This window comes from Urocitellus parryii, chromosome 9, assembly GCF_045843805.1.
Source record: "Urocitellus parryii isolate mUroPar1 chromosome 9, mUroPar1.hap1, whole genome shotgun sequence".
NCBI lineage: Eukaryota > Metazoa > Chordata > Mammalia > Rodentia > Sciuridae > Urocitellus > Urocitellus parryii.
In genome coordinates this window covers 94,637,948-94,658,493 of record NC_135539.1, presented here as the reverse complement: position 1 = coordinate 94,658,493, position 20,546 = coordinate 94,637,948, and the positions used below count along the sequence as shown (strand labels likewise).

Here is a 20,546-nt window from a genome sequence, read left to right as displayed (position 1 = left end):
CACATCTTTTAAACTTAACACCCCCTAAAGCTGGACTGTTATCCAGCTGGAAAAGACAAATATTTGTTCACCATTTATTCAACAATGACTGAGCACCTCCCAGGTACCCGGTGCAGGGGAACAAGGACAGATAAGGCAGGGTTCCTACCTACATCTGGCTCACAATCTAGCAGATAAGTCAATAATTAACTGTAATACCAAGTCATAAGTATAAGAGACAAGTACTGGGCGGGGCACAGTGGTGCACACCTGTGATCCCAGTGGCTCAGGAGGCTAAGGCAGGAAGATCGTGAGTTCAAAGCCAGCCTCAGCAAAGGTGAGGCGCTAAGCAACTCAGTGAGACCCTGTCTCTAAGTAAAATATAAAAAAAGGGATGCTGGGGGATGTGGCTCACTGGTTAAGTGCCCCTGGATTCAATCCCCAATACCAGAGAGAGAGAGAGAGAGAAAGAGAGAGAGAGGAGAGAGAGAAAGAGAGAAAAGTGCTGGGACACCCCAGCGGATTCCATTGCCCTTTCTGCCTGAGAGTTGATCAAGTCTCACAATGCCAGATCTCCATCCAGCTGCCATCTTCCCTGTGGTACTTCCAAATTCAGGTGCCTTGGTTGATGTAGAGAAGAGCTTTCTCCAGCACCAGCCACTCAGGAACCATAATAGGAAGTTAGCCACTGAACCAGGATTACAACTGCCCCCACCCCACTAAGCATTACTGCAGGTCCCTACTCCTAGCCACACTCCAACCATCCTTTGGGTACCAACCAGCTCATTTTCAAAGTCATGTTGCCCTGAAGAGGAAGTCGATGACAATCTCTGGAATCTGGAGTCACTAGAGACACAAAAGGAAAAGAGAAATATATGATTCTAAAAAATAAAAAGCCAAAAAAAAATTATATCCAGGATTTTGCTGCCCAATCTTAAAGAGCTATCCCTCACAATCTAGCAGATAAATCAATAATTAACTGTAATGCCAAGCCATAAGCCAAAACTACTATCCCTCACTGGTTGTGAAAAATAAAGAAAAGATAATACCCATTTCACTCTGAAAAATGCAGTCAAGGATAATACCCATTCCCAGGTACAGCATAAATCTTTGTTATGTGAAATTAATAACATGGGGTCAGGGCATCAATAGACCATCCCTGTGTGCTCACAACCTCCAAGCTCAGCACAGGACTCATCCACCTAAAGGGACTTTAAAGTGCCACCTGTTTATAAGACACCTCCTAAAATATCAAATAAAATTGGGAATAAATACAGTCTTTGGTCCTACCCTGGTGACCTAGAATGACAGAGAACCAGAGTTCAGCTCTGGAGAGGGGACCTGAGAAACAGACACTCCACAGAAGGCAGCAGACTGCACACTCTACCCAGGGAGGTAATCCCAGAAAGGAGGGATGCAGGACCTTTCAGGGCCCTGTAACTGGAGTGAGGGGGAGGGAGAAGAGGAAGCAGAGGAGAAGGGGATGGGAAAGAGAAGAAGGGGGAAGGAGAGGGGGAGAGCAAGAAGGTGAAGAGAAGGAGGAGGAAAAGGAAGAGGAAGAGGAGGAAAAATAAGAACTACAGAGCCAGGCACAGGGACATAGACCTATAATCCCAGTGACTCCAGAGGCTGAGGCAGAAGGACCACAAGTTGGAGGCTAGCTTGGTCAACTCAGCTAGACCCTGCTTCAAAAAAAAAAAAAAAAAAAAAGGGCTAGGGAGCTGGGTGCAGTGCACACCTATAAGGCTAACAACTTGGGAGGCTGAAGCAGGAGGATTGCAAGTTCAAGGCCAGCCTCAGCAACTTAGTGAGGCCCTAAGCAATTGAAATAAAAAATAAAAAGAACTGGGGATGTGGCTCTGTGGCAAAGCATCCCTGAGTTCAATCCCCAGGACCCCAACCCCTACACCCTCAAAAAAAAGCCTAGCTATGTCATGGAGCCATGCTATTAATTTCATATAACACAAGTTTCATTCCACACCTAGGAATGGGTACTGCCTTTGTCTTCATTTTTCAGAGTGAAATGGGTATTGCCCTGTCTTTTTTTTTTTTTACAGCCATTGAGAGTCAGTAGGTTTAGTCCCCAAAATAAATGAATGAATACATAAATACTATATTTTATGAAATCTAAAATATCACTGGTTGTCAGTTGCATAATTATTTCATGAACCACTAAAAAAGAAACAATGTTGCCAATCAAACTGTGACCATCATTGATAAGACACATCTCAATTTCAGACCTGAGAAAACGTCAAAATGTGTGTTCTAGGTAGATGAACTGTAATCTTATATTGTGCATTTTAGTCAGATCCTTTGTTTTGAGTACCCCACATTCATAGTGAATTGGAGGTGTCAGCAGTAGGTGAATTTTTGCTTTTCTCCCACTCCTGGACCACTGTCCCACTTTTAAGAGCCTAAAACACAATGAAACTTAACTTTCAAACCATTTACACAGATAGTCTCAATTGACCTTCACACCATGGGGAAGAGAAGGCACAAGGAGACCTTGATTAGCCTGGACCAGGCTCACACAGCTCTGGAAGTGGCAGCGCCTCCTGATCCCTCGCACTCTCTTCTACAGTAGAGCGCAGCCACACTCAGGGCTTAATGTGCCTGGAAGGTATCAGATGTCCCCCAAAATTCTTCACCTTGCTTTCACAAAGGCCAGAGGAGAGACAATCTTCTTGTCAGGAAGATGCATTTACAGAGACTCCTCTTCCTAGCCCAGAGGACCTCCCCCCGCCACACACACACACACATACAAAAGACCACATGTCAAGAGGGGCTGCGGAGTGGAGGGGCTGCCCAGAAGAGAGGCTCTGGGCAGGTGGCTGGTGGGTCCCTGAGTTCCCACTCCCTTCTGGTTGCCACATCTTACCCAAGATTCAGGGATGTGCAAAGCCCAGATGGAGTTGGGAAACCCAGGTGTACCACTGAGAACTCATCACCACCCCTCATGTTAAATGAAAGAGCCATCAGAGCCCCGGCTGGAACTGGAGGGACCTGAGGTCTGAGTGGGGGGAGCTGTGTTTGTTTGTTTGTTTCAATATTTTTAAGTTGTCAATGGACCTTTATTTTTATTTATTTACATGCAGTGCTGAGAATCGAACCCAGTGCCCTGACACATGCTAGGCAAGGGCTCTTTCTCTGAGCCACAACCCCAGCCTGAGCCTGTGCTTTCTAATGAGCTCCTCCAAAGTCAGTGCTGACCCAGAAAGAGGACCAGAGATCCCTGGCAGCCCTGTTGCCCTTTTTGATCCACCTTGGTCAGCCCAGGGCCTAAGCTAATAATGAAGATGACACATTAAAAATATTCAAAGACAAAAGAAAGCAGGCATCTTGCTCCACGGACAGCAAAAGCCTTAAAAGTATCAGGGTTTCCCAGGTGGCCAAGGCAGTTCCAGCAGCAGAGGTAGCTATGGCAGAGGCAGAAGGTTTTAATACGGCCAGGAAACAAAGCTTAGCAGGAGAGGAGAGCCGAAGAAGTGACAGGGATGGATTGTGAACTCAGTCAAGCACCATGGAGGCAGGCCCTCACTGCTACAAAGACGACATGGTTCAGACAATATTCATGGGTATGGGCAAAGAGCCTTGAGGTCTATGTTGTGACTGACTGTACACAGGTTATTTTAGTTTCTGTTCTATGGAAAGTGTCGAGCATGCCAACACGGGGTTTTCAAGTAGATTTTTTAAAAAATTTTTTGGCCCCCATGCTGTTGATTGCTAAATGTCATAGTCTGATCATGATGCTGAATAAATGTCTTTAAAAAAAAAGTATTGGCTGGGGATGTGGCTCAAGCGGAAGCGCGCTCGCCTGGCATGCATGCGGCCCGGGTTCGATCCTCAGCACCACATACCAACAAAGATGTTGTGTCCGCCGAAAACTGAAAAATAAATATTAAAAAATTCTCTCTCTGTCTCTCTCTCAAAAAAAAAAAAAAACTGTTCAAGTCTGAAAAAATTAAGTGAACTTTAAAAAAAAAAAAAAAAAGTATTGGGGTTTCTTCCATAGGCAGAAGCCAACAGGGCTCATGGCCATGGCCCAGCAAGAAGTCCCAAAATAAAGTGGGTGTCTGGGACTTGATTTTCTCTTGAACACAGTTATTGTGTAACAAAAGGCTGATCTCATGGGTCTGGGGTGATGAGTAGAGAGAACCCAGCTTATTGTACAGGCCTGGCAGATAAGCCCAATGAACACAATCTAATACCAACATCACTGGTGGGCCCTGCCCCATTCCAGTCTCTCTCTCTCTCTCTCTCTCTCTCTCTCTCTCTCTCTCTCTCACACACACACACACACACACACACACACACACACGTACACACAAGGTCATATTCTAGGTGATGTATCTTTTTTACCTGTCTGTTTCTGACACCAGGGCAATGCGGCCATAATCCCAGAATCTTCTTCTTATAATGGAGAACACCAATATTAAACACTAAAGTAGAAAAGACACCATGTAAAAGTACATTGAATGGATTCAGGAGCAAAGCCCACCCTCTCAGACTCAGCAAGGTAAGAAGAAAATCATCTTGGCCCAGAGATGGCATAGAGCTCCCCAATGTCACACAGCTCAGTGTCCCAATGCTCTGTTTGCCTTCTTCACTAGCTCCCATCACCTGTGCCCAGGTCACCCAGGCTGTCAGACCGATGCCAAACATAGCCTAGAGCCCTTCCAGTCAAGAACACCAGTCCTAACCTTTGCCTTCAAGGTAGTACTAATGCCACAAGGCTCTGATCTCAGCCAGGATCTGCTTCAGTGGCTTCAACAACAAGGTCTGGCCTTGCAGCAACCCTGGGAACCCGCTTCCTTCCTAACTTCACATAGAACTTCTTTTGTTTGTTTGTTTGTCTGTTTTTTAATTTATTTTTTGAGATAGGCTCTCCCTACATCACCCAGGTTGACCTTGATTATTCCTTGGCTGAAACAATTATCCTGCCTCAGCCCCCTGAGTAGCTGGGGCACATATGACACCTTGCCCAGATTTAGAGCTTCATTTTAAATTATAGAACCACAAGCTGGGCACAGTGGAATATACCTACAGTCCCAGCAATTCAGGAGGCTGAGGTAGGAGGATTGCAGGTTCAAGGCCAGCCTGAGCAATTTAGTGAGGCTCTAAGCAACTTAGGGAGACCCTGTCTCAAAATAAAAAATAAAATATTAGGGATGTAGCTCAGTGGTAAAGCGCCCCTGGGGTGGGGGTGGGGGGTTCAATCCCCAGTACAAAAAAAAAAAAATTACAGAACCATAGCAACGAAGCCACCCCAGGCTGAGCCAGAGAGGGTCAGGTTTCTACTTTGAGTTTGGTTCTCCTGAAAGCAATCTATGTGGAAACTGGCACAGAAAATGCATAGACAGAAACCCAACAAGGCCCTGGAGCTCTGGGTACGCTCAGCCTCAGTGAGCTGGGACAATCAGCAGGCCTATGTGTCCCACAGCAGCATAAGGAGAGGACTGAGGACTGCTGAAGGACTCTCTTGACTTTTGCTGGCTCTAGATAGCTAAGAATTCTAGACCTCCTTACACCCTACGTGTACAGAGAACCTGGCAGGGTCTTTGATGGGTCCCTGACTTTCCCTAGGCAGGCTCCCTCCCTTCAAGATTCATGGAGGTGGACAGATACAACTCAATTAGCACACTATTGCTAATCAGAAATTGGGTTTTTGTTTCTTTTATTGTTATTTTATGTATAGATGGTGCCAGGGCCTTGAACTTGCTAGGGAGGCATTCTACTTTGAGCTACACACCTCCAGCCCAGATCAGATTTTAAAGGCAGGTTTTCCAAAGGGCCTGAATGAACCCCAGAAACCCTGAGTTCCTGTGGTGTTTTCTCAAGGTGAATCAGGAAGTTAGGGATATACTTCCAAAGATGAGTGAGTCATGCTGTAACATGAAAGTCACTCAGCAAGCGCCTGCCCTCTCTCTGCAGCTGTTTCTACCTTGGTATGTATGGTACAGACATCTCCCACATATCCATGTTTTCCAGGGCCCTTTGACTTTTTATATGTCCCCATTCACTGTATAACTTCCTACAATAAAAACTCACCCCCAGAGTGGGCTGGAGATAAGGCTCAGTGGTAGAGCATGTGCTTAGCATATGTGAAGCCCTATCAATTCCCAGCACCAAACAAACAAATTCACCCCCATAAGGCCAGGCACGGTGGTATATGCCTATAACCCAGTTACTCAGGAGTTCAAGATCACTTGGGCAACATAGTGAGAATCTGTCTTAAAACAATAACAAATTCTATACCATCACCACCACCACCATCACCACTACCCCGCCCAATATGCTCCAATAGAATATCTTTCTTCCCAATAAGCTACCAAGACTGATTGGAGCCCCTGCCCAGGCTCCAGAATCCTCACCTCAGGCAAACTTCCCACCCTGAAGATCCAGGGCCACCTGCTTCCATTAATCCCACAGGCTCCATCAACTGTCTATCCCTCCCTCCCAACCAAGGCTAGTAGGCATGTCAGTGCTTTCCACCTACAAATGGGTCCTAGCTCTAAGAAACGGTTACTTGGGCCTGACATGGTGGTGCATGCCTATAATCCCAGTGACTCAGGAGGCTGAGGGAGGAAGATCACAAGTTCCAGGTCAGCCTCAGCAACTTGGTGAGGCCCTAAGTAACTTAGCAAGATCCTATCTCAAAATAAAAAATAAAGGGCTTAGGATGTGACTCAGTGGTATAGTGGCTCTGGGTTCAATCCCCAGTACCAAATAAATAAATAAATAGAAAGAAATGGTTACTTGTTACTTAGAGAGCCCTTTTTCATGAAAGCCAACAGGACCAAGTAATGTAGCAAACCTCTTGTGCAACAATGTAGACCTTGATCCTAGGATCAACAACAACAACAAAAAAAAAAAAAAAGAGGAAGAGAGGAAGTCCCTCTTTCCTTCCAGTGAACATATTTTGTACCAGCAAACTTGGGTTTGGAACCCTCACCTCCTACCATTCAGGGCCCCTTCCACCAGGGACTGGGGCCCACTAAATACCCTAACTCTCCTCTCAGCTTTCTCACTCAAACCTATCTTCCAGGCCTAGGTGGTCCAAGGGTATCTAGTCAATCTGTCCCCATTCACCTAAATGGGCTCGGTTAGATATTAGGAGATGACATCAAGAGGGGCCCAGTATCCCACGTGCATTTGTAAAAAGAAGATGCATGATAAACCAAATGAATTTTAACTAGCTGGCCTGGGGGCCTGGCTCAGTGGTAGAGTACTTGCTTAACATGTGGAAGACCCTGGGTTCCATCCCCAGCACTGCAAAAAAAAAAAAAAAAAGCCTCGTGCTGAGGGTTGATTCTGAGAATCACTTTATGATCCTCTAAAGCCATAAGAATCCCACAAGGAATGAGGTGCAGTGGCACACACCTATAATCCCAGTGGCTCTGGAGGCTGAGACAGGAGGATTGCAAGTCCAAAGCCAGCCTCAGCAACGATGAGGCACTAAGCAACTCAGTGAGACCCTGTCTCTAAATAAAATACAAAATAGGGCTGGGGATGTGGCTCAGTGGTATAGTACCCCTGAATTCAATCCCTGGTGCCAAAAATAATAGGGCTAAGGATGCATGTGGCTCAGTGGTTGAGTGCCCCTGAGTTTAATCCCTGGTATCAAAAATTGGAAAAAAAAAAAAAAAAAAAGAAAAAAGAAGAAGAAGAAGAATCCCAGAAGGGGACAGCAGGTGACCCTAATGAACTTGGAATTGCACCTACTCTACTCTAGTTCACACCTTCTCTTCCCATCTCTCATCCCTCCTGAGACTCGCCCTTCCCAAGTGCCATGAAAACAAATTAGGCTCGTAGCTCTACAATCAGGGTCAGAAGAAAACAGCAGCTCTGTGTGCTCATTATGTGCATGCCCTCGTCCAATCTTCTCCAAAATTCTCTGAGGGAAGAATTATTCCAGATCAGAAACCTGAGGCCCAGACAAACTATGTCACATGCTCAAGCTCACAGAGCTGGTAATGGTAAGTAGAAAACTGGGATTCAAACCAGGATCTGAAACTTCATCCGAGTCTCTCTGAAGGCTCTGGGGGGATTAGTTAAACACAGAACCGAGAGGGGACATGTTCATGAGGGATCTCACCAGGAAGCAGCTGACGTCTATGAGAAGGACAGTAGGGATGCCTCCAAAAGTGACCCCCTGGAGCACGGTGCTGTTTTTGGCTGAGTTGTAGCAGTAGGAGTCATTGGGCTGGTCCCCAAGGCCCAGTTGCTCTCGGATGGACACAGTCTTGGACTGCCACAGCTCCAGGAATGGGGAGGTGGTCATCGCACTTGCCGTCCCTGAGGAACAGGACAAGACAGGCGGTGAGGGTGCAGACTCTCCCACAGTTTTCCCAGGCAATGCTAGCAGAGCCAGAGATGGGTGCTTCCCAGGGCTGGTGGGGCACAGGGAGCCAACAGGAATCAGGGATAGCTGGACACTGGGCCCTCTGGTGCCTGGCAGAGTCTGCAGAGAATAGCCCCATTGTAGAAACAGCCCTGGAGGGTCAGATGGTCCCAGTGGACAGCTCATCCAGGAACTTGGCGGGTGATACCCCAGAGGAGGGGGGCTGGGGAGAAAGGAGGGACAGAATTTATTGTGGCTGGTGGCTAAAGAGGTACTAGCTTCAAGTACAACTGCTGGGAAAATAATTCCTATGGAGTCTCCGGGAGATCCAGGCAAGGGAGAGGAGAAAGGGACACAAAGGCAGAGAAGAAGAAAGTACAAAGACAGGCAAACGGGGAAGAAGGGAAGAGCCAAGGACACACCCCAGTCTACCCATCTGAGCCATAAATGAGACTTCAGTCCCACTATTCTCAGAATGTCAGAGCTGGCACCTCAGAGACTGGCCCAGGTGACACACTTGGAAGTAGAGGCACAGAAGATTTGAAGGCCTGCTCTGAGACTAGGAAGCTGGCTGATGCAGTCTCCTGACTCCCCAGCTCTTTTTTTTTTTTAATTGATTGATTGATTGATTGTTCCAGGGATTGAAAACAGAGGCACTTAATCACTGAGCCACATCCCCAGCCCCGCCCCTTTTTTTTAATCTTAGAGACAGGGTCTCACTGAGTTACTTAGGGCCTCTCTTTGAACTCATGATCCTTGTGCCTCAGCTTCCTGAGCCACTGGGACCAGCTCTTTTTGTCTAGGCCACACTACCACAGGTTAATCCACTGAGAGACAGAAGGCAGGAAGGGCAGCCAGAGGGGGAAGGCAAAGGGGGTGATATGGGGTGTGTGGGGGGGAAGTGTCTCAGGACCTCCAAAGACGCCTCAGCTCTGTCCTCTCAGCCATGTCTCCTAGGTACCTTTGATTTCACAGAGGCCTCGGCCTTTCCAAAACAAATACCACTCTAGGCTGGGTTCCTGGCATTCCTGGTGAAGCTAATGGAAAGCTTCAGTGTCTGTCCCCTGGCACCAAAGACCAGGTATTTGGTACCCAAGTTCTGGCCTGCTCATACTGCCTGTGGCTAAAGAACAAGAAATGCTCATCCCTCCCTTCCTTGAGTTTCTCCCACCCCCACATCTAGCTAAATTAGAATTCTCGCAGGACATCTAGCCATTCTATCTGCTAGAAAGAAAAAACTCTTAGAGATGAGAAAAAAAAAAGGCATGGAGAACCCAAACCTCATGTTCAGACTACCTGGGAGTATTGATGTGGTGTTCATGGTGGGGTGTGTGGAGGGGGATGATTCTCAGTTCAAACTCCTGGGATTGCCATGATAGGGATAATCAATCTCTCTCTCCTTCCCTCCCTCCCTCCCTCCCTCTCTCACTCTCTCTCCCTCTCTCATACATACTCACACATGCACACACACATACCCATTCCCCCACAGCCCCAGAAGTGCGGGAAGGATGGGTGGATGGCAGGCCCCAGACAAGGGGGGGATTGTCTGGAAAGCCACGTCATTTTCTCACCCTGGTAAGAGACTTGGCAATGGCTGGAGGTATTAGATGTTTTCATGTCACACCCATGAATTTGTGGCCCTGAACAGACTCACAAAAGCTATGTCCAGGAGCAAATATTTTTGACTTCTCTCCTTTGAACCGCACCCATGGGCACTACCCCAACAGAACACCCCAGTGGACACTGAAGGCCAATGTCCACCCCTCTTTCCTGTCTCCACACTCACCAGACACCAAGGTATGGGGATTGTTAGAGAGTTCTCAGCTGAAATTATCTCCAGACAGGGGAAAGGCAGCCCCCATCCCCATACACACAGCCCAAACTGCAGGTGGACCAGGCCTGGGTCTGCCACTCCCTTCCTGCCAGGCTTTCCTGACCACAAGACCCACCCCGAGGCCCGCCCTGGGAGACCTGAGCACAGGCCTTTATAGACTCTCCTGCAGCAATGAAGATCACAGTACCACAGGAGAGCTGCCCTCTTCCAGTTTAGGGGTTCTATTTGGGGGGGTTTTGTTGTTGTTATTGTTTTTGGTACTGGAGATTGAACTCAGGGGCACTCAACCACTGAGCCACATGCCCTATTTTGTATTTTTTAATTTAAAGACAGGGTCTCACTGAGTTGCTTAGCACCTTGCCGTTGCTGAGGCTGGCTTTGAACTCACCATCCTCCTGTCTCCTCCTCCAGAGTTGCTGGGATTACAGGCGTGAGCTACCACACCCGGCTCAGTTTAGGAATTCTAGACAGAAACCTTTCACCATTTTTCCCCTAAATACATATCTGCTCAGATGTCTCTGAACCCATTTGGAGCTTCTGGTTCTGCCCTCCTGCTCTGGATTTCCCCTAAACTCCCAGAATTGGGGCCCCATGTGCCAGCACTCCAGTGTACTGCCCTATTCCTCTCTTCTCACCCAGCAGCACCTGTGGCTCCAACATCTCCCCTCTTGTCCAATGTCTTGAGGCAGTGACCAGGCCAGCGGAATGGTCCTCTCCCCACAGAAGCACTATAGCTGTCAGCTTAAGGTAGGACCCCAAGATGAGGGTCTTATGAGGGAACTTAAGGGCTGTACTGTACCCCAAGTTCCCCAGAGTGCTAAAATCAGGAAAAGGGAACACAGGAGAATAAAAAAGGAAGGCTTGGAAAGTGAAGTAGAAAGGGAAAAATTCCTCATAAAATGCTCACAGAGGAAACATTGACCCTGGAAAGAGGAGGCTGCTGTGGTGGTGCTGCATGGGGGTGGGGTGGGGGACCCTTGCCAGTGCTGCTTTGGAGAAACAGAGGAAGGAGGGTCGCTGTGACTCCTCTTCCCCTACAGCCCGTCACATCTTCAAGTCATTTTGCTCTTGCCATACAAGGACCTCAAGTGATTACAAAGTTTGAAGAACTGCCAGGCATGGTGGCATATGTCTGTAATCCCAGCTGCTCAGGAGGCTGAGGCAAAAAGGAGGATCACAAGTTCAAAGCCAGCCTCCGTAATTTAGCGAGGCCCTAAGCAACCCAAGACCCTGCCTCAAAATAAAAAGCGCTGGGGATGTAGTTCAATGGTTAAGCACCCTGGGTTCAATCAATTCCTGAGACAAAAAAAAAAAAAAAAAAAACCTGAGGAAGATCAGCCTGCAAGTAAGCCAGCCTGGTAATCTGCAGGACAGGCCAGATGTCAGGACTCTCTCATCCAGGTGTCCTGTCCTGCCGGCTCCAGGTGAGGAACAAGGTGAGGGCATAGCTTCCAGTCCAATCACAGACTGTCCCTGCCCATTAGGCCCATGAGTCAGACCCTGATGAAACATCTCCCATCTCTGACTTTTAGTGGGCCAGGCCCCTCTGTGTCTTCCCAAATAGGCATGCTTGGAGAGGACAGCTAGGGAACACACCCATCATGAGGTATTCCTGCCAGCTGAAGAGAAGGTTGTGAAGGGTGTGGAAGGACAGCTGGCAGTTATGGGGAGGAAGCCAACCCAGCAAACTGGGGTTGGGGGTATGGGGCCCTGGGTTCCATCCCCAGCACCATAAAAAATAAAATAAAATCAGTTCACTACTCAGGAGGATCACAAATTTGAGGCCAGCCTCAGCAACTGCTATCAAAAATAAAAAAAGAACTGGGGATGTAGCTTGGTGCGAGAAGACTCCAGGGTTTAATCCCCAGTGCCAGAAACACACAACACATACACACAAACAAACAAAATCCCAGAAACTGGAACTGGCTGCATACTTCTGACAGTATTTGGTCATCTCACATTTGTTATACACATATAGACAAATGCTTGGCACTTATCCATGACTTTGAGAAAGGTCTTCATTTATTCTCTCATTCCTATCCAACACCTAAGATTATGAAAGGCAAAAAATTACTGATAAGACCCAGAATCCAGGTGAGCTACATGTGACAAAGTTAAACCCAAAAAACACCCAAAAAGTCTGGTTGTGGTCAGTGAACATGGCTTTGTCCAACAGGTGGTCTCAAAATTGCCAAAGTTAACCACAATACTAACCCACTGCCCACCTGAGTTTGCAGCAAGGACCAGCCTCCTGTAGCAGGACTTTGAAGAATACTAGGCCTCCCAGAATTGGGGCCTCATGTGCCAGCACTCCAGTGTACTGCCCTATTCCTCTCTCCTCACCCAGCAGAAGGCCCCAGAAAGTGTGTGAACATTGTTGGTTCTTGCAAGCAAAGAGGGTGCAAATTCAGAGCCCTTACATCATCACTAAATCTTTAAATTTTGTTGATAGCAAGACTTCAAATGACTTTAGCTCTTCAATTTATCATTAGCTAACTTGGATCTTCCAGGTGCAGACAAAATCATACAAACACAAACTTTTTTTTTGGTACTGAGGATTGAACTCAGGGGCACTTGACCACTGAGCCACCTCCCCAGCCCTATTTTTATTTAGACACAAGGTCTCACCGAGTTGCTTAGGGCCTCCCTTTTGCTGAGGCTGGCTTTGAACAGGCCATCCTCCTGTCTTAGCCTCCCTAGCTGCTGGGATTACAGGCAAGCACCACCACACCTGGCCAAACACAAACTTCTTATGGCCCCACCAAACAGGGCCCAGGGACCTGGACAACTGTTTACCTCTACAGACATCAGCCCTGGAGCACAAAGAGGATTTCAGCCTCTGAAATATGAGAAGTCTCCAGAGCTGGGGTCCTAACACCATGGAGATTAGATGTTTAGCCACTCTGTGCCTTGGTTAAAATACGGGCAGTGATGCTGTTTCTCTCATAGGGCTGCTGGGAGGCACACACATGGGCCAATGCCTGAAAAGCACTCAGGCCAGAGCCTGGCCCTAGTGACCACTCAAAAGCTGTTTGTTTCATTTTAAGTCATTTTCCAAAGAATGCAAAACATAGTAGCAGGTCTCCACCTGTCTTCCCTGTTAGAGCCAGATGAACAGCTAGGAGAGACTTTTGTCCCAACACTGAGCAAAGGAGACCTCAGCTTCTGTTTTGAGGGCACAGAAGATTTGAGGACATCTGGCAGGTGGCAGAGGAAGGAAGTAGGGAGGAAGACAATGGAGGCAGGAGTGTTTCTCCACTAAGGGATGACCTGTCTTCCATTATCCCCAGTCAAAAGTGGTGGTCTCCAACTCTGCCAGAGCTAACAACAAAAAAGCCCCAGGATGCCTCCTACATCGCCTTTGATCTCACAGGGCTTGTATTGGTGACCACCATCCAATGGCTTAATCCCAAACCCTCAACAGAGTGGGAGTGGGTCAGAGAAAAAGCTTTAGGGCTAGAAGGAAGCTGAGAGGCCATTGACTCCATCAAGCTCTTGGCCCCTGCCTTTGAGGACACAACCTGGGGCTGAAAGACAGAGGCCACCCCAGGGTCTCAGGTAGCCAGTCTTATCAGGTACTAGAACCTTGGAGGATTTGGTTTCTTTGCTCTGGCCACCCTCCTTGCCCCCGCCCCCAAGTCCCTAGCCTCTCTCATCAGGATGCCACCAGGGCAGCAGGGAGTGATCACCTGGGGCTGATTTCTTGGACACCTGGCCCTTTCCCAGGCTTGCCTCAAAGAAATGAAGAAAAGCCCTCCTCGTTAATCCGAGAGAATTAATCCGAGAGAGCTCCCGCTGCCAACAAATTGCAAAGAGAAAGGTGGAAAGGAGGAAAGGATCCGCCACTGGGTGAACAGCTGGAGCCGGGAGAGGGAGGTCTGGTAAAGTTGTCAGGAAGTCCGGAGGAATTCGAGGCTGGAATGAGTCGTAGGGTCCCCCAGACCGATCCTCTCCTCCCACCCACCCCGCTATCGGCCCCCCTGCTAGGGGTGGGAGCCGTAGAAACTGGGAACCGCGCCCGGGAAGTGGACAGTTGGCGTGGCACCTCAGTGTAGACCCTCGGTCGCGCAGTCCCAACAACCACGGAGGGCCCCCTCGCCCTCCTCAAAGCCCCCTTCCCACTTTACCTGCGACGGCAGCGCGGCTGACGCGGCCTGAGGGAGTGGTCTGGCTCCACCTGGCCCGGCGGGGCGACGTCCGGACCACTTAAAAGTTACAAAGTGAAACTCTGGCGCTTCCTGCACATGCGCAGAGCTGCGTCTACGGGTTGCCCAATTTGGAGTTTTCGCCTGCGCCGGCGCGGGCCACAATGCCACCAACTGCGCCCTAGGTTCTGCGCCCCTCCTCTGTCCTCCGCAGCAGCCTGGGCCACCGGTCGCTGTTCGGCCCTCGCAGCCCTGGCCTGCTTGCAGGTCCTAGGGGCCAAGGAGGGCTCCACCGGACTTTCTTCAGTCGCGCTGGACGTCGCCTCTGCCCGGACACTTTGTGGGGAACTGGGCAGAACACAGGGTGGTCGTGGCGCGCGGAGAGCATCTGCAGACGTTCGTGTGCGGCCGGGAGTTGCTTGGGGTTCCCCCCTCGAGCTCTTAGGCCCGCCCAGGGAAGTGGGGGTGGAGTGGGGTGGGGTGGGAGTTCGCGGAGCTCAGCCTGAGCCTGCCCCCCAACTCCAGGCAGCCTGCGGCTACACAGAGCCCCTCTACAAAAGGCCGTGAGAGTTCAGATGGGTCTCCGTTCGAACCCAAGTGGAGGTCGCAGCATTTTCAGCCCTTTCCGAGGCTAAGCCCGGTACAGCCCTTGCCAGGGCTCTCTGGGGCGCCAACCCCTCCGCAGCTCGCTGAGCTCTAGGCGTCTCCTGGCCGGGAAACCAGGTGTTTCCAGGGAGTCAGTGACCTCTGCAACTGGTCTGCGAGCTCTCCGAGGGCAGGTGTGGCTAGGACGGCTCGCCGGCCGCAGCCAACTGTCCCTCTTCTCAGGTCTGATTTCCGCATCTGCGAAGCAAGGCTGTTGAACTTAAAGCCTGCTCTCGGGGTCCTTTGCAGCAGGATCTCTGCATCCTGAACTGTTTTGCACTCCCCAAGGTACAAGGCTTTGCAGGTTCTCTGACCTCTCTTCCATTTCTGGGCTTTTATCTTGTACTGTAATGATAAAAATATCCTCCTAACCTCCCTGTCCCTGATTCTAGCACCAGCCCATGGCTGCCTGGGCAGGGTGGGGGTGTCTTGTCCTTCCTCTCACAGTTCTGGGACCCATCTGGCTTCCATCTCTCCCCTGAAACTCTTAGCCACTAGTTATTTCCCAGAGTTTTCCTCTGCCCTTGTCGTCATCGTCGTGGTCGCCCCCCCCCCTTATCTCTTTTATGACCCCTCCTGCTCTGGTATCTGCTGTTGCCAAGAACCCCACACCTGATCTTGCCAGGTTCTTGTTAATGATCCCCTGGACATCCCTCTAGCTCCTCAGACTGCTCCTATCCAAACTCCTTCCTCCTCTCATCCCCCAGCTGTGTGTCTTCATCTCTGCCTAAGTTGATGGTCCCCACCTGCCTGGTCTGTGCCCTGGGACCAGGGAAATGCAGGTTCTAGCCCCAGTTATATTAGAATGGCGAAGCCACTGATGAAAAGAAAATTTAGGATCCTCATTTTAGGGGTTGGGGATTTAGCTCAATGGCCTAGCATGTGCAAGGCCCTGAGTTCAGTCCTCAACCCTGGGAGATAGGGAGGGAAGGAGGATCCTCAATTAAAGTTATTTCAAAATTAAGAGAAGTCTGTTGTGAATCCGAATGTGAGTCGAGATAACCATAACCCTCCTTATGCCAATGTGTGAAGTGGTTATAAAACCAGTATTTCCTTAAATCAAGAGTATGGAAGTTAGGGATTGTTCCTACTTGATAGAGAAGGAATGAAAATTTAAAGGCTATTGAATTTACAGCTAACAGAAGCTGTGGAGACTGGTAAAGAACCTAGAATGTCAAGGTTACAGCTTAAAAGGCCCTGTAATCTTGGCATTCGAAAATATTATATCCAACATTGTGAACATTTGCTCTCTTTATTTGCCTAAGATCTGAAGGAGTGACCCACATTCTTGTAGTATCAGTGATGATTTAGATAACAGCTTTTTTTTATTTTCATGCAACTAGAATTGAAATAAAGTCCCAATCACTGCCCAAAAAAGTCTAAATGTCAACAACAAAAAGATCTCTGTCCCAATTCTGAAAAAAAGGCACCACAGATACTAGAATCTGAATGCATTTAATTTTAAATTTTAAAATTACTTAAGACCTTAACCAAACATTAGCCGGCTCTTTCCTTAGTTTTCCAATCAAGTTGACCTCTGAGAATTTTCTGTTCTCTCATCAATTTGCAGAACTTTGGTTAAAACAGAGAAATATAAAATTACAGAATAAATGTGTTTTATTTGGGTCTTGCAAAGCCCTGATTATCTGTGTTGGTGATGCATAAATTAAACCTTAAATTCAGGTCTTAGGTTAAGAGTAGAGCCTGGAGCTCAGCCCAGACCCAGTGACAGGTCAAGGAAACAATGAAAATTTGTGGGTTTCTGCCCATATGTTACAGTATCTACACATGTAAGTGCTTAGAATACAGTGCAAGGGCTACTCAGCTGCCAGGGAGTCCGATTCCTGGGAAGCAAATTTTAGAAAGTAAGCTGAATTGTCAGAGGAAGCAAAGCCAGAGCTCAGTTGAGAGCACAGAGCATTTGTTCTTCAGGGTTCAGTCTCTCTGGGGCCCTAGAACACTTCAGACACAGAAGCCAAGTCCTTTTATGGCCTCACCAGGGCCTATGGCTCTAGCCCCCTTGGCACAGGAGCCCCATCTGAGGCACAGCTGCACTTCTGCACCCTCAGGTTGGGCAGGCTGACCACCTGGGGCCTGGTCCTGCCTCCTTCCTTGATGTTCACAATCACGGGCAGCGAGGTTGTCTCTGAGGCGATGCACTGTCTTGGCCCCAGATATGGCCACTTGAAGGTCAGGGACTCTGGGGGCTGCAGGCAGCTGCCCACACATTCATAGACCAGGAAGCCTGGGGGCTCCAGGACCCAGTTCTCAGCCCACTTCATTCCCTGAAGGTCCAAATACATCTGCTGGCGGCAGCAGCGGGTGCCCTGGGTCACTGGTGCCTCAGGGTCACAATTACCTTGAGCTCTGTGGGGACAAAAAGAGATAAGTCAGAGATGAGCTGGAAGAGCTGGAGTCAAAAACACTGAAAGTTTATGATCCATCTCAATATGTTCAAAAAGTTGGATACTGAACTGGGAGAGTAGCTCAGTAGTAGTGTGTTAGCATGCACAAGGCCCTGGGTTCCATCCCCAGCATTATAATAATAAAGAAAGAAAAAGGCAGGATATTTGTGTCAGATACTGGATAACTAAAAATAACTATAAAATAAATAACTGATATTTACTGAGAGCCTCCACTTAAAGAGTCACAGGGAGAATTTATAAATGTTCTCATTTACACACTCTGAAAAGTTGCCCATTTCAAAATCAATTTAATTCCCTTTTTGTCTCTCTACTTGAGCTCATCAGTTTGACCCACAACGCCTACCCATAGTCCTTGAGATCCAGCGTGTGTAACTCCAGCTGGGGCTCGCTCTGCTCAGCTCCTAGTGCCCCCTGCGCGGCGAAGCGGACCAGCTGGGGTGCGCCCGAGGCCCCAGGGCCCAGGTGCTCCCTCTGCACCGACACCTGCAGCAGCAGGGGCTGCCGGGGCCGGCTCAGCTGCTGCCAGAAGTTCACAGCCTCGGTCACATCGAAGGCCTTCCAGCCGCTCTCGTGGATGGACACCAGCCTGGACAGAGACCCGCATGAGGGGTGAGGACTGGGACACCCGTCTGGAGGGCCCTGGGGGAAAGCTACCCCTCCTCCGCCTCCCTCCGTGACCCCGCCCTTTCCTGCTCTCCTGGACAAAGCTGCCTCCTTCCTGCCTATCCCCTCCCCTCCCCCAGCGCAGAGCAGCTGGAATCCCCACCTGGAGTCTATGAGAGAGGTGCGGTTGGAGCCATCGTCGCGAAAGCGCAGCCACTCAATGGTGACCCGAACCCAGGCGTTTCGCTCTTGCCTGAGGAGGGCAGCCTGAGGGACCGGTTCCTGGAAGAGCCGCAGCACAGCCTGCACCAGTTCGCTGTTGGCGGGCAGCCGCTGCTCCATGCCAAACACCAGCAGGTACGTGGAAGCCTCAGACACCAGGAACTTGCCAGCCACCTCTGGAGACAAGAGCAGGGTTAGTTGAGCCTCTCGGGGCACCAGGAGAGCTCAGAGGGTTGCAGGGCTCAAGGTCCATAACCAGAATTTCCTGGTAATCCAAAGGAAAAGTTTGGAGCCTGGGAAACTGGTGGACCAGGAAAGAAGCATTCTTCCCCATCCTCCAATAAAAAAATAATTTAAAAAATTTGCAGTCAGGCTTTGTGTCCTAAAACAATCACATCGAACTGGGGCTTGTTTACTAGCAACCTCCACCTTGAGAGGGTAGGGACTTTGGGACTCTGTGCAGAGGACTGGGCCCTCAAGTGTGCAGCAATGCTGATTTCCTTAGGAAAAGGGAGTAGGGTGTCATAGAAGGGAAATGGAGAGGGGGCTACAGAGAACCTGGAATATGGAAATCTGTGGTCACCAGTTGAACTGTACTTTTCTTAAATTCAGAGAGAGGGTCCTGAATTTACTCTCATTTCCTCCTGTGGTGAGGGAACTCAAGCTCAGATAAATGTCCCCAAAGGGAGGAACAGGGAGCCAAGTGCTTCTAAAGAACTTTGGCAGGGCTACTGAGCTTTGAGGAAGATGTCTGGGACATTTATAACACTGTCCTCAGAGGCACCCATCAACCTGTCACTAACACCTGAGGCTCCAGGTTTGCAGGATGATCACCCGATAGGCCACATTTGCTGCCAACAGTCACCTCAGCTGCCTGTTCTGGATCCTCATCCATGGCAGGAGAGGAGAAAGGAGGTGGGTGAAGCTGGGGCATAAGGGGGTGATTCTAGCTCTGGGGGTAAAAGGCTGCACTAGGATAGAGGTACAGCTGGAACCCTGACACTGGACACTTCTGTTGTCACACTTAAGTATTTCCAGCTACCCAAGCAGCTTCTACCCACATCCACTCACCCATGCTGGGAGGCAGACAGGTGAGACATAGTTGTCCACTGTTCCAGGTGAGCAAATGGTTGAGAAAAGTTTTTAAGGCAATTTATTCCAGGTCACTCTCAAACCAGAGTGGCAATGTGGAAACAGACCCCAGGAAATCTTGCCTGTACCCTACCTAGCTTTCTGGGGGAACCTGGTCCTAGCCACACCTACCCAAGCCTAGTGGCTCTGCTTTCCTCTGCCTCCTCCTCTTCTCTGGGGCCTGGGTTTTGCCAGAAAGTCTAACCTGACACCTTAAGTGGTCCCTCAGTGCATAGCCAGAGCCTAAGGGCCCAGGCCCAAACACCCTCCTCACTGCCTCTTGGACCATAGCCTCCACACATCCTCTTAACAGAGCACCACAAAACAGAGGTGAAAACCAATCCATATCTTCCCCACAAGGACCAAGATGCAGAAAGAGGAAGGCTCACCTGGAAAGCTCTGGCTGAACCTCTTTCCACGGGATCGGTCCCCATGGCTGTGCTGCAACAGGGTCACATATTGGGCCCGGACTTCATCAGGGATGGTCAACCCTTCCACATCAGCCTTGTCCAGGACTGGCACTTGGTTGAGCCTCAGCTGCCTCAGCAGGCTTTCCAGGATCTGCTGTTCGGTCAGGGCCTCCCCAGGCCTGGTCAGGGGCAGCACCCAGAGAGCCCAACAGAGCCACAGAGGTCGCATGGTTCTGCTTGGGAGCAGCAAGGAATCTGTGGATGTGTCTTCAAGGAGGCTGCAGAAGGGTCTTGGGTCCAGGCACTGGGTGTGCTGAGAGTCAGAGCTGGCTAGCTTTATAGCCTGCCCTGGGGTGGAGAGGGAGGGGGTAAGTCACACCCCTGGGACCTCCTGGGAGCTCAGCAGCTAGACAGTCTCTTGAGCCTTGAGGAGGGGGATGTCTAGAAAGGGCACAAAGGGCTGTCTGGACTGAGGATAGCTGATTGTTGCTGTCTGCCTCATGGCAGTGGACCTTTACCTTGGGCTAGGGATGTGGCTCAGCAGTAGAGCACTGGCCTGGCATACACGAGGCTCTGAGTATGATCCCTGGCCCTGGAGGTGGGGGGAGTTTTTTTCCTGGAGAAGAGGCTTTCATTTCCTGCAGGAGGCCAGTTTCCCAACTGCTGGAATTTGGACTTAGAATGCTGTTCTAGGACTCTCTGAGGACCAATCCTGCCCAGTCCTCTGAGGTCCATGCTTCAGAGGGTGCCGGGGGTTAACAAAATCCAGGGTTTGTGATCAATAGTTGGGAAACCTGGTGCTTCCCACTG

At 49.5% G+C, this 20,546-nt stretch overlaps 2 protein-coding genes across 3 annotated transcripts in view; both read right to left on the bottom strand.

Annotated features, from left to right (window-relative positions):
* Positions 1–14,369, bottom strand: part of Tmem63a (transmembrane protein 63A) — a 38,074-nt gene extending 23,705 nt beyond the window's left edge. Inside the window, exons 1-4 of the mRNA XM_026405731.2 lie at positions 14,282–14,369; positions 8,075–8,274; positions 4,339–4,418; positions 759–825 (exon numbers count right to left, since the gene is read on the bottom strand). Coding sequence (XP_026261516.1) covers positions 759–825; positions 4,339–4,418; positions 8,075–8,260 — 333 coding nt within the window. The 5' untranslated portion in view covers positions 8,261–8,274; positions 14,282–14,369. The remainder of the gene's footprint in view (positions 1–758; positions 826–4,338; positions 4,419–8,074; positions 8,275–14,281) is intronic.
* A 2,578-nt stretch (positions 14,370–16,947) lies between these two features.
* LOC113194619 (left-right determination factor 2-like) lies at positions 16,948–19,965 on the bottom strand. 2 transcript variants are annotated; one of them, XM_026405766.2, is made up of 5 exons: positions 19,716–19,965; positions 18,343–18,371; positions 18,137–18,240; positions 17,714–17,956; positions 16,948–17,311 (listed from the first exon to the last, which is right to left on the bottom strand). In XM_026405766.2, the coding sequence occupies exons 1-5, from the start codon at positions 19,963–19,965 to the stop codon at positions 16,948–16,950; spliced, it is 990 nt and encodes a 329-aa protein (XP_026261551.2). The 2 variants fall into 2 exon arrangements, with proteins under 2 accessions (XP_026261551.2, XP_026261550.2); XM_026405765.2 differs by having other exon boundaries at positions 18,137–18,371.
* Positions 19,966–20,546: the final 581 nt, after the last annotated feature.

Coding starts and splice junctions, on each gene's coding strand:
- LOC113194619 (XM_026405765.2), bottom strand. CDS start 19,965: ATGCGACCTCTGTGGCTCTGTTGGGCTCTCTGGGTGCTGCCCCTGACC. Junction 17,957..18,136: donor ACCTCTCTCATAGACTCCAG/GTGGGGATTCCA, acceptor GTCTCTGTCCAG/GCTGGTGTCCATCCACGAGA. Junction 17,312..17,713: donor CTGGATCTCAAGGACTATGG/GTAGGCGTTGTG, acceptor TTGTCCCCACAG/AGCTCAAGGTAATTGTGACC.